At 39.5% G+C, this 13,558-nt stretch overlaps 1 protein-coding gene across 1 annotated transcript in view; it reads left to right on the top strand.

Annotated features, from left to right (window-relative positions):
• LOC139202398 (voltage-dependent R-type calcium channel subunit alpha-1E) overlaps positions 1-13,558 on the top strand; it is an 83,716-nt gene that overhangs the window by 30,976 nt on the left and 39,182 nt on the right. The window contains exons 3-4 of the mRNA XM_070831864.1: positions 457-562; positions 782-921. Coding sequence (XP_070687965.1) covers positions 457-562; positions 782-921 — 246 coding nt within the window. The remainder of the gene's footprint in view (positions 1-456; positions 563-781; positions 922-13,558) is intronic.

The raw sequence follows: 13,558 nt of genomic DNA, 5'->3' as shown, positions 1-13,558 counted from the left end.
CATTTGCTGAACTGCTTTTGTACCCTGATGAATAGACACTTGTGTTTAACTGTAACCTAGAAACCTGTTTAGAGCTTTTGCTGTATGCACTTTTCTGTGAGTAACCTTAAGTGCAGTGGAATATTAAATGTTCAATGAAGTAATCCTACTGACAAATATTGTTAGTGTAGTTAAAGTGTTTCCTGATATGTTTATGTATGACCTCTATCCTTGTCCAAAAGCAATGTGAACACATCAAACAGCCACACTATTGGCAGTAGTAGTTTATTTTGAGTTGATCCCACATACACCATCCTAAACTACAATGCCCAGGTGTTTTGGGGCTTGGGCTTGATGGTCTTGGGTTGAGAGTCAGGCTTAAAATATAGTTTCTCCAGCCTTATGTTTAAAATTAACATACTTGACCAGACACTCAACATTTGGTCAGACAAAAGTTCCTTAACATCAGTCATCTACTCCGTTTGAATACATGATCCTCACCACCATCATCGCCAACTGTATCGTCCTGGCTCTGGAGCAGCATCTTCCTGGAGAGGACAAAACACCCATGTCTAAGAGACTGGTAAGATGTTCACACGTGGAAACATCTGCTCACACAATCACACTTTTCTGTCAAATTGCTTTAGTTAAAAAAATAAGTCTAAACTGCCTTTAATGGAGCCCATGGATCCTCAAAAAAACAAAAAACAGAGATGGCACCTGCATGCACAGAGCATCCATTTCAGTTCGGTGTAAGCTAATCATCCGACTGCTCTCTCGCTTTGCTGCTTTGCACTTCCAGGAGAAAACAGAGCCCTACTTCATTGGGATGTTCTGTTTTGAGGCTGGGATAAAGATCATCGCCCTGGGCTTTGTATTTCATAAAGGCTCCTACCTCAGAAATGGATGGAACGTCATGGACTTCATTGTGGTCCTCAGTGGGTGAGTCAAACAGTGTGTATTTGTGTGTGTGTGTGTGTGTTTAGATGTAGATTTGTGAAACAGGATTGGCGTTTTGAATTGAAAGGGTTGTACTTGTTTGTTATTTTCAGTTATTTTGAGCTGGTTTGGTTGCTCAAGTTTGACTCAATAGTTTGCTTCTTTGTTGCTTGCTGGTCTTTAGTGAATATTAATATCTACTCACTTGAGATTTTTCATCAATCTTAAATTCACCGCTGCGAAATTAAAAAGGATCCAGGGCCTGTAAAGAAAAAAGTTGCATGAGAAAGTTGTTTTAATGGAGATTTGGTAACCTTTCACATTACACCGGTTCTTAAATCCTTCCACTGGCTTCCAGGCTGCCAAAGGATATATTTTAAATCCTATTAACTGCTTACAAAGCAATAAATGGTCTCAGGACCAAATACATCACTGACTTACTTGTAAGGTCTGAGGCGTCCAGACCTCTCAGGTCATCTGGTGCAGGTCTACTCAGCGTTCCCAGAATCAGAACCAAGCAAGGTGAAGCAGCTTTTAGTTTCTATGCTCCCCTGCTATGAAACAAGCTTCCTGAGGTCTGCTAAAACTGTCAGTGCATTTAAATCTGGTTGTTAAATTACTGGAGCTACATGACTTTCTTATAATTTGTGACTATTTATTCACATGCTTTTATTGTCTTTTAATGCACATTCTCTTAAGGTTTAACTGTTTATTTGCTTGTGCTTTTATTATCTTTTAGATGCAATTTTGATGTTTTTGGTGAATCTGGTCATTTTAATATCTCATCATTTTATTGTATATCTTTGTTGTTTCAATGTTTCAGTCTCCTTATACGTACAAAATCATACACAAATCATAAAATGAATTGCAGTAAAACTGGAGAACATCTGCATTATAGTTTCATTTTTTAATTTAATAAATCAACGTTAATGAAAAATGCCAAACCAACTAAACTGTGTGTATGAGTACTTTATAAGTAGCAAATAATGATTTTGAAAACTAATAATTTCTTTACATTGTTTAATTGAGGGCTGGAGACATTCACATTTTTTTAAACATTTTATACAAATTGGCACAAATATGAAGGGATTTAGGGAAAAAAATCCTCTGTTGCTACAACCTGTTACTACTTGAGCACCGTGTTGGGTTAATGTGATTACAGGAGACTGATCTGAAGTCATACTGTTGTGAGGTGGTTATAGCTTGTTGACCATCACTTCACTCTGAGTACTATAGTGCATCAATTACAAGGCAGTTAAGGGCCCTGGGGCGCTTACGTTAACCAGTTAGTCTGTTCTGTTTGGGATAGATGTTATAATGAAGGGCAGGCGGGTGCCTCACTGACAGAACAGAGAGAGGAAATGTTCATGGTTTCAAAGGAGGAGCGTGATGAGGCAGCAGATTAACCTCAACACCTCTCTCTCTGTGTCTTTCACACACGCACATGCAGTCACACACACATGACTGAATTATTAATCAGTTCACAGCGCAGAAGTACAACGGGTGGCAGACAGGGTTCTTAGAGAATTCTACATGATTCTGGCTGTTCAATTATTGATGAGCCGAGCTTGGGCTTCATAACGATACTTTACTCGCTGTTGGAGAGAGGAAGGATGCAAGGTTGGAGGAGAGAAGAGCACAAGAGGGGTATAAAGAGAAGTGCTGTGGAAGATGGTGGGGAAAGGTATAGTCAGAGAGCATTGCGTCTCTCCAGCTTGTTGGTCAGTTGATGTGTGACCCTGGGGCATGGTGCCATACGACCAAAATTAGAAGCTTAATTAAAACACAGTGAGACAGACACACACTAATGGATTGTTTCTAATCTCACCTGCCTGAACGGAGACACAGGAAAAGAGACCAAGACCTGTCAATGCCTCTCCCAAGGGTGACAGATGCTGTAATCAGACTTTCCTTCTCTGTGAGCTCTGCGTGTACAACAGGATGCACTTGATTGATGTGTTGGCGTGTCCTGCTATAGAGGTCAGTGTGTGATGAAGTCACCCAAATCACCCAAAATAATGCAATCCAGACACATCTGCATGTTTTCCAGAACAGTTTGAAAATGACAGGTATGCATGTTGTAAACATCAAATTCAAATTTTTCTGTCTGTTCTCCATTTTTCAGTATAATGAAGGCATCTTTCTATAAGTCGAAAGAACATAAAACAACACAGGCATTCATTCTGTCTCTATCTGCTATGGGTTGAATTTATGCTACCGATTGTAATTTAGAGAGGAGACGAGCTCGATCTCGATGAAATCGCCTTCCAGGTCTCATTTTATTAATATTCAGCATGATGAAGTGAGCTGCAGATAGATCCCTCTCTGAATTATCATTCTGGCCGCAGCAAAGATAAATTAATGAAAATGTTCTCGCTCTGTCTCCCTCTCTTGTTCTCTGAAACACACACTCACACAGACCACCCAACACACACACACACGGACACATTCACTCACCTATAGGCCATCACTTGAGGTTTGCAACCTTATTAGAGAGTGAATGAAGATTATGAGAACTGCTGATAATATTAGATGAGTCACCAGTGCTGTCTATCAGTAAGTAATTAGGAGGCCTCTGCAGACAGGAAGGGTCACAAACTGTGTTACAAATACGCAACAGACAGTCACTCACACACACTAATGTGACTGAACATCACTGAACATCATACACAGCAATTCTGTTATTCTGTTACGAATCTTCTATATTCATATATAGTCCCTTTATATTTTACTTTATTAAGCACATAACCATATGTCGAAGTGCTGCAAAAATACATTCGTAAACCTTTTTCATCCATGTCACTGCAAAGAGGTTGTATGATTAAACTAAATCCTATCGGAGACATAGTCAAGTTAAGTCAAATGTATCTATATTTGGGACATTTTTGAATTACAGATGAGAGAAGAGAGTTGACAGGAAACCTTAGGATGAATAATAGAGGGAGGATCCTCTTCCACCATTGACAGATATTCAATAAACGTATAAACACACAAGGAAGAAGTAGTGAAATCACAATATGTAAACCGAATGACAATATGACGCACATAAAGTACAAACCTGTATGAAAAATATGGATCAAAGAAGACTTCAAGCAACTTCAGGTACCAGTAAGAGTTTGATCAGTATGTGCATGTCTAGTTTAGAGCCTGTAGCCCTTGTAGCCAGTAAATTAAAATACTAGATGTATTATAAAATGACAGAATCTGTTTTGAGTTCTTTATGGACTATGAAAAAGAGATTAAGTATGTTTAAGGTCATGAAAATGTTAAATTCATATGATAAAACTTAAAATAATCTGTTTGGGGTTGCAGGCACTGAGGGACTCCTGCGACATACACAGGTGCAACTTGTCCCTTCAGGCTTTGTACACAACAAGTAGTCAAAAAAACAGAAATGCTTGAAATCACTAATCTAATGCACTTCAACACAATTGCCCTGCAATAAATCCTAGCATCTGTGAAGCTGATGATATTCAGTGTTGCTGGCATTGTATCAGAGAGGTGTTGAATCAACTGACTGTACTGAGTTGACTTTGCCTGAAGGTATTTCCGGTTCGAGTTAAACAGGAGGGAACCCTAATTTAACTGTATTGTAGAACATTTTGCTTATGGAGGCACAACACACGACTGTAAGCTCAGACTACAAAGCATGTGAGCCTCTCCGCAGTGGATACCCCTGACTCACTCAACATTACGTGTGAACATGTGTAATTATGGGACCATTTGCTAACAGTGTCAACGCTGGAGGCCATGATTACCTCAGCAAGCTTCCTTGGTGTTTCAAGATGGCCTGTATTACACAGAGAGAGTAAGTGGGAGGGAGGTATGAAAAACCAGATGGCACTTGCTGTTTCCTTAAAGGCTGTTATCGTGTAGCTGAGAACTGTTGTAACAGAAATTCAAGGGGTTGTGGGCTTTCTGGGGCCATCACAAACCTCCCCCCCTCGGCCTGTTACTCCTGCTAAGGTCGTGAAGGAAAGAGAACAGAGGAGGTGATAACCAGGACAACATGATGGGAGAGAAGCGAAGTAATGACTAGAGAAGAGTGAAGAGAGAAGAAGTACAGCTAGGGCAAATGAGAAAGATGCCTCTGTGCGTAATCGTACGTACTAATTGGCACCTTGGCCGTCTCTTTCGCTGGCAAGCCCTCCATTAGACTGGCAACAGTTGGCAGAGGGTGACGCCCACCAGGGAGTGTGTTACCACTATGTGCCAGACACTTGGTGGGGGAAGGGAGAGGAGAGATGGAGTTAACTTGGAAACAGTTAATGAGAGTAAAGGTGAGGAGACTGCTAAACATTTTGTCAATTTCTGTTATCTGCAGGATAGTTTTAGAAACACAATCTGTTGTAAAGATGGTTTGGCTTTTTTCCTTTTTTGTTTGGAGATTGAAGCTCATTCTACTCCTCATTCCAGATCAAAAAGGAAAATGATCAGGTTAAGCGACAAGAACAGCGGAGAGGAGAGGGAAAAGAGGGTCTTTAAGGTCCCCTTCATTGTAAAGGGGAAAAGGTGAGAAAAACAGACAAGAGAGAAGTGGATGCTGAGAGGAATAAACAAAATAAGGCTTTGATTTCACAGATACGTAAAGATGTGATACCCCCAGGATTCAGAGAATTGTTAGAGATTTGTTTGTCATGACATCAGAAAAGTAAAAGTTGATACTGAGTCTTAATGTGTATCAAACTGTATTTGTTACATTAAGAAATGTAACAAGGTCCCAAGAGTTAGTCGTCTTCTCATTTATTGCAGAAAAATGGAAATCTAACTGTTGTTAAACAGGCAGCCCATGAGAAAATATTACATCCATATTCCTAATAATGCTTTTAGGATTTTATTAGATAGTGTTTAGTATTGTGAAGACAGGAAATGAGAGAATAGAGATAGAGAGAGGGAGGAGATGATTTGCAGCTGGACTCGAACCAGAGAGATTGTGATTACAAGGACACTAAAACGCCTAATTTTAAAAAGGTAATCAGATTGCCCACTTTTTGCAAAGATCAGCTTAGTTGTCAACGGTTGATCTGCTGCTTTTCAGTAGATGATGAAAATCTTACTTTTATTACTGCAGTTCAACCAGCGATAAGTCCTCTTTCAGTCTGTAGGAATCAATTAGGAATCAATTAACTGTTTTATTTTTTTAAGTTGATAATGTGTAATTTTGGTTTATGAAAACCAGATATTATTTTGATTGTAATTATGATAAAATGAGAGCTTCACATCCGTCGTACCAACCTTAACATCAGCCAGTGAAACAAATGCAAGAATATTCTAAGTTTCATAGCCTAATGTACTGTCCTTTAGTTTGCCTTTTCATTTTCCATTTTTCATTTCATTTCCTTTTAATTCCTTTTCTTTCCCTCAGCAAATCTCTGCCATTATTGCTAAAGACGAGCGGCACTGTTTGCCTGATGGTGCTATCTCATAGAAGTTATCAGTGCGTGAGCATGTCACTGTACCTGACTCCTTGAAAGCTGAAACCATAGTCGGTCCGATGTGTGTGTCTGTGTTCATGTGTGTTTGTCTGTGCATTCATGTGTATGAACCAAATGTGCCACTACTGCATGTCTTTTAGCCAACAACACCTTCTGTCTGTTTGGCATTCATACACCTGTTAGAACTGGCTATTTCAAACTGTCACACACACACACACACACACACACACACACACACACACACACACACACATGCACATAAACAGAGATACCAATCACACACAGACAGACCTGTCCTCTCCAATCTTATTTCCCATCTGTTGTCTGATCGATTGATGAGTTCAGACACAGCAGGGGTGGAAATGTCCCCCTGAGCTGTTACCGTGGTGACTGAGGACCCCGCCCCAGGTCAGGCTGTCGCTGGCTCCAGTCCCGCTGCTTCTCTGGTCAATGTCTCTACAATTAGACAAGATCATGACAGATTTGTCTTATCTCATAGTCTGATTGGGGAATGTGCTCATACACCTTTTTTCTTTTTTTTGTACGTGTGTCACAGAGAAAGGAACAGGCTGGCAACACTTTTCTTTCACTTTTTCAGCAAGGCTTTGTTCGAGAGAAGATGAAGAGTGCGTGAGAGCGCGTGTGTGACATTCAAATGACATCCTCTGTGTAAAAGTGGTGTTTTAGCTATGATCCTGAATTAAGCCAGTGAATAATGATGATGGTGTCGAGGAAATTGACAGTCTAACAAGCTCACTCTCTGCCCTTGTATGCTCCCCCACCTCTCTCTCTCTCTCTCTCTCTCTCTCTCTCTCTCTCTCTCACACACACACACTCTCTCTCTCTCTATCTTTCTAGCCATTATGAAGAAGCTGAGTGGGCTGTGAAAACAAAGACTGTGTCGAGGGCCTTTATGCAGTCTAGTCTGGTATCTGATCAGAGAGGATGAGGTGCTACACTGAGATGAAAGCAGTCCTGATACTAGCTTGAACTCACATCAAATTAAATTCAGTCGAGTTATTAGTGAAAGTTACCAAAACTGAAAGAGGCTTGAGCTGAAATTCACAAGAACATATCTCAGACACGAGCTTTGAGGCAGACGTAACTTTTTTTGAGAATTTGATTTAAACATGTACTTTTCAGTCTGACTTTTGCTCCTTAACAGATTCTGGTGAAAGACTTGCTTCACAAAATATATGGGGAGCACAGTATTCCCACAACTAAAATTACTGTTGAATCTTATCGGACGGAGGTCACAATTAAATAACATGTTTCAGAGACAGACGGAAAGGGAGGTGCAGCAGGTGTCTGCACCGGGCAGCCGGCACACCGTTATAAAGACCTTGTTCACCTCACAGGGAGACAGGCTGACGCACAGTACATGCTGGATAACTTGTATTATGTGATGTGTGTCAGTGTGATTTTGTTGTTACTACATGAAACAGTAGTATGCAGATAGCGGTCTGTGGGCAAAGTCTGGCTGCTCAAACAAATATTTTGTCCCCTGACAAGAGTTTGAGTTTTCCTTTAGCAGCAGGTCAACAATTTGGGGAAATTCAGCAGTAATTGCCAAGAAATAAGAGGAGCCTCCAGGAAGGTGTAGTCTGGCACATGACCTACTTTAAAACAGCAAATTGTTGTTTAACAAATAGTTCTAAAAAATCTATTTTATTCCAATTATGACTTTAAAATGTTGCACCCCAAATATGAAATAAAACCTGCCTCCGTATTTACCATTTATGTGACATTTTGGACCCTGGCTGGTAAAACAAGTTCAAACTATGCAATGCAAATCAGTTTTTTTTTTTTTTTGGCCAAACGCTGATGGAGTAATTAATTCATATGTATTTTATTAATTCTTGTTTTTATTGTCAAATTAAATGTCAGTCAGAGGAATCGTTTGTAATTCTAAACACAAAATCAGTGGTCTTCCTTGCCTAAATGAACAGTTTAAAAAAAAAAACCTAATTGCTGAATCTTGCCAAAAAAGGTGGAAAAATGTGTGATGTATGGGATGAACCTTGCACCCTTTTCATTTTAAATAATGACTTAATACTGGTGCTGAATTAAACACGCTGGGGGATGCAGTGTCAGTCAGTTTCTGTTTTAACCAACATCAGATGTCTTCAAAGAGGCGTTAGAATCAACCCTCAGTGTTGCTGGCAGGAGAAAAGTGTGTGCTCTCTTACAAATGCTGAGCTATTTGTTTGGAGTCCACATGGGAGTCTCAGGCTGAGCTAATTTAGAGAAATTGCTTTTGGACTTTTACGATAGCAGCTACCACCCTTGTCTCCTCTCTTTACCTGCTTACAGGCCAAGGATGTTGAGAATTATTGGAGCGTGTGCCCCTGACAAGCAGATAGATTGAACAGATGAGTGTCCAGACGGGAGGGGTGTTACAGTGTACCAAAGCGAGACTGCAGGTAGTTTGAAATATCTCCACTGTTCAGTGCACTGGTCCAGTGTGCAAAATAATCATTGGCAGAAAATGAAGTAAAATTAAAGGGAAAAAGTAATCTACAGCAAGATCACTGCACAACGTAGTGAAATAACACATCTGACTCAGCCCAGACCTACTCTTACACTCCAACACACACACACACACACACACAGATTGAATCAAGCCTGAAGCCTGAAACTATAGCTGACAGTGAATTATGCAGCTACAGTATGTCTACCTGTAGAGACCCTGACCTATAGAAAATCCCCTTTGAGCTCCGTAGGAGTCTGACTGGGGTAGAAATTACATCATCAAAGGATCTTCCCGTCAATCAACCATAGATTGGTATCAGCAAATTTACGTATGTAATCAGTGATCATCCTTCAATCTGATTTTTAAAGCAATATAAGTACATCCATCATTTGCATCAGGTGCTGTTACCCTTTTTTCAAAACAATTGTTGATAATAAGTGACAGACGTTGAATAAAGCAAAGGGTTTTATAAGGACACCATGTTTTGTCAGTGTCTCTACAGAGTCGGCGTCTGAGCGGTGCTGCTGTCAGATTTGCATCATTGCCAACAAGCAGCATGTTGCATTTGGCTTTCATTGTCTTCAATAGACAAAACAGAGTTCCTAACCACACCGCATTCATCTTTGTTAACCTTTCACCTTTGCACAATGATAATACACACACACACACACACACACACACACACACACACACACACACACATACATACATACATACATACATACACACACAAACTGTGAAAGAAGTACTGTATGTATCTGACAGCCACTGTTCCTAGTTGCTCTGCAGAGAGACTTCACATAGGCCACAAGCTGCTTTAGTATTTTGATACACTGATGTAGATTAACATGTAGATTTATATACTCATCAGTAAAGAAGAGTGATCAAAGTGTTGCTGACATGTTGTGACAATGACCAGTGACAATAATCCAAGAATATAATCAACAATATTTAACACTGACACGAGCGACTCTGCTGCATAATAACTACTTTTATTTTTGATGCTAAAATACATTTTGTTGATAGTACAAGTACAGAAGTAACACATCATTCCTACTTCGTGTTAGTGCTTCTTTTGACTTTTTTAAAGTATCTGGATACTTAGTTCACCTTTGCCTGCTGGGATTCAAAATCATCCTCTCAAGACCAAAAAAAAGCAGAATTTTGATTATTTATTTTATGTTTAACTTGCTTGCAACTTGCAAGATTTCATATTTCCACTTGTGTTCTAATGTGTTTTATATTGTAAGTATCTGACTTCGTCGTTGGTTCTGAATAATGTATGTAACCTGTTGTGACCCAAAAAGATTTGGTGCCAATAACTCCTCTCTGCCTTGTTCTAAATTAATGGTCCTCACTCACTCACGCTCTGTCTTTAACTCCCACTCTCTCCTGCTTTTCCAACAGATGGCTAATAAATCATTTACCCAAATCAATTATTCATTCTGGCCAAAGAGCAAACATTTAGCTAACTCACACATAAACCAATATGTAGGCTGATACTCAACTGATGCCAATAGAGCCAGGCCAGTATCTCAGGCTGCTGATATCAGGAGCAGTAACATTTCATCTTGCATAACAACTTGAATATCTTGCGTGTGAATGTAGAGGGTTCAGTGTGTGTATTTCAGAGAGAAAGAGAGAGAGTAAAAAGGATGAGGGGGGAGGTAAAAAATGACAGAGTACACTGTGGGAGGCAGAGAGGCTTATATTAACTAAACCAACCAGAGCAGCACTGTAGGAGTTGCTCCACACAATTCCTTATACTGTCAAGACAATACGCTGTGCACACACACCACCCACTGGACTGTGGGCCACCAGAGCAGTTATATTAATTCATCTCAGATCTTCATATAGTGGGGATGTGTGATTTAAAAAAAAAACTGGCTGTTCCCTGCCTGCTGCAGGTCAGATTGCAGCATACAGAAGTGTAGGTGCAGAACTTCGCAGGAGATGTTGACCACTCCCTGTGTGGCAAGATCAGTTGTTTGTCTCTTGTGCCTAAACAAACTTTATCAAAACTGAAACTTTGTCACACCTAACCTACTCAGAATATTTCTCAGGTGAAAATCTCCAAATTTACAGTTTGAGTATTTAATGTGCAATTCTGTCAAAATATTGTATGGATGGATATACATTAATCTACTGATGCTATATAATCTGCTGCCACTTTACATTAGTGAGAAAGTTATTTGAGCTACAAATATGGCTCAAATGTTGTTGTTTTTTTGAATATGTGTGCTTTCATAAATGCATTCTTTCATAATATTACATCAACATGAACCTAAAAATCTAAACAACATCCTCATGTTCCTTCGTACACTGCCATAAAGACTTTTCCACGCTCAACAAGATGCAGATTTTTCTAGTTTCATCCAGCTCAGCTTTACCATATTGTGGTGTGTGTTTCTCTATAGTGTTTACTGCTGCTGGATTCTCTCCTCCTGATGCAATCCTCTGCAAGTCATGCCGCTGAATTGTGCACACTGAAACATTATTTACTATATACTGTATGGTATTTTTTTTTTGGGTGGGAAAACCTCCCAGAAGTTAACCTTCCAGGAACCGTATCTGTATCATCCCTATTTGGTATCACCAAGGTCCTTACAGGTCCTCCAACTGACCTTAAGACATAGAAATCACCAGAACAGAATGGATTTTCACTTTAGACATTGTGAGACGTCATTGCAGGAAAAGCACAGGTGTGACTAATAACACTGATAGTGACCAGTTGTAGGGCCGTGAATGTGTGCATGGTGACTTATTGGGACACTTAAAGGTCCTCCACAACCACTATGACTGCAATTAATGATTGTTTTCATTATCAATCCATTGATACATTTGTTTGGTCTCCCTCTCTGCCCAGAGCTCAAGGTGATGTCTCCAAATGTTTTCTTGTTTTTAACAAACCCAAAGATATTCAATTTACGATGATATAAAACAGAGGAAAGTAGCAAATCCTCATATAGAAGGAGCTGGAACTAAATATTTGTTTGGCATCTCTTGTTGAAAAATAAATCTTGTTTTTGATTTATATTTTGATTTATAATCAATTTTCAAAATAGTGCAAATTAATCAATCATCGTTTCAGCCCTAATGCCCCCACAGATGTTTTCAGTCACCTTGGATGATTAGAAGTTGCAGTGAACTAATAATGATGGATGATGTCCACTGAAGGAAAGAGTTATCATTATTTAGAGGCTTATTTTGTTAAATGATTAGAGAACAATAAGAAATAAAAGAATAGACATTTCTCTTGCAGAAGTGTGCTTTTTTTTATCAGACAGCATAATGTGATAAACATTGTCCTGAGCTGAGAAGCATTGGTGTAAATAACACATGCTGTGCAATTATTATCATTACAGTAGTCAGGTGCGCTCATATCATATTAGTTAGCAGCTTGACAGTGACATGGAGCATAAGTCATAACGTTATCGGTATCACGGCATGACGGTTGTCACCACAGATTTGTCACGCAACAGGGAGCTGTCACTTCTGCAGGGTATGTCACTGTTACTCACTTATCATGGCTGACAACTCTGACCGGGGCATCAGCTCACTTCACTACACTGCGTAACTCTAAACACGCCTGGAGATATGTGCAGGGTGAACAAAGATGTTTTTCTGTGTGACCGCTCCCGGTGACTAAAAGTAACTTTATTAACTTGTGGATACACCAGCTGTCAGATGTGTGTCATCTCTGGGATGAGTTAAGGAAGTGAACGCCTGGGTTTTGTTGACTATCTAGTTTAGTTTGTACAGAGAATAAACATAGAGAAATTAAGAGGAGATGTACGCATCATAATCAGCTACAAAATCCATCTTAATGTTATCTTCAGGGTTGTTTCTGAAATCCATTTGAACTTTTTAAACTGATCGTAGATTAATTTTGGTGCCTCTGGCACTGAAAGAAAGGTAATAACTTTTTAAAAAAACCCAAACACTGGCAGAAGGGATAGTCTTCATCGTTTTGGTTTCATTTAATTTAGTCTCTTAGCCTGTGCTGTCATCATGACTGCTTTTGTTCTCTATGAATAAAATGGTGTTTAACATATATATTAAAAGCATGAAATAGACCTAAGTCAGCGCAAACAAGACAGATAAATGAAAAGCCTACATTAGGGAGTAGGGAAACTACAGGGAGGAAATAAACTGTCTGCCAAACTTTTTGTTTGCGCCAAATCAGCCATGTGTTGTGTTTCTCTTGCCTGATTTTGTGTGCCAGTTTCTGTGGCCAACCTTCACCTTTCTCATCTCTGTCATTCGGATGGTGCCAGTGTCCAGACGGCAGTAGTGTGCAGCATAGCTGTCATGATGATGAATGTGAAATGTAGGTTACTAGATTTTCTGACAATATCTTTATATAAATGTATTCTTTCCTACTCCATCCTCTTGTTGGTGCACATAAATTGGTGTTTTCTGCATTTAACTTTACATGTTTCTCACTTTTATCTGGAGTGTGTATGTAAACTACTTATTTCTCTTCTTTGATGGAAATAGCCAGTTCCTGACCACAGGAGTATAAGAGGGTTGTATAACTAAGAGGACGATAAAAGAATGAGTCAGGAGGTAGCACCCAAATCTAGACTCAAATCTAAGTACTAACTGAAAGAGAGCTCCTCACACTGTTGTTTGGACCAGAGCAGGTACACATGATGAGAGGGGACAGATAAATATCAGCAAGCCAGCAGGTCCCTCTGTAAATGAAAATTGATGTACTGTAATGTAACAG

The sequence above is a fragment of the Pempheris klunzingeri genome, chromosome 6 (genome assembly GCF_042242105.1).
Source record: "Pempheris klunzingeri isolate RE-2024b chromosome 6, fPemKlu1.hap1, whole genome shotgun sequence".
NCBI classification, from domain to species: Eukaryota; Metazoa; Chordata; class Actinopteri; order Acropomatiformes; family Pempheridae; genus Pempheris; species Pempheris klunzingeri.
This window is presented reverse-complemented; position numbering and strand designations above follow the sequence as displayed.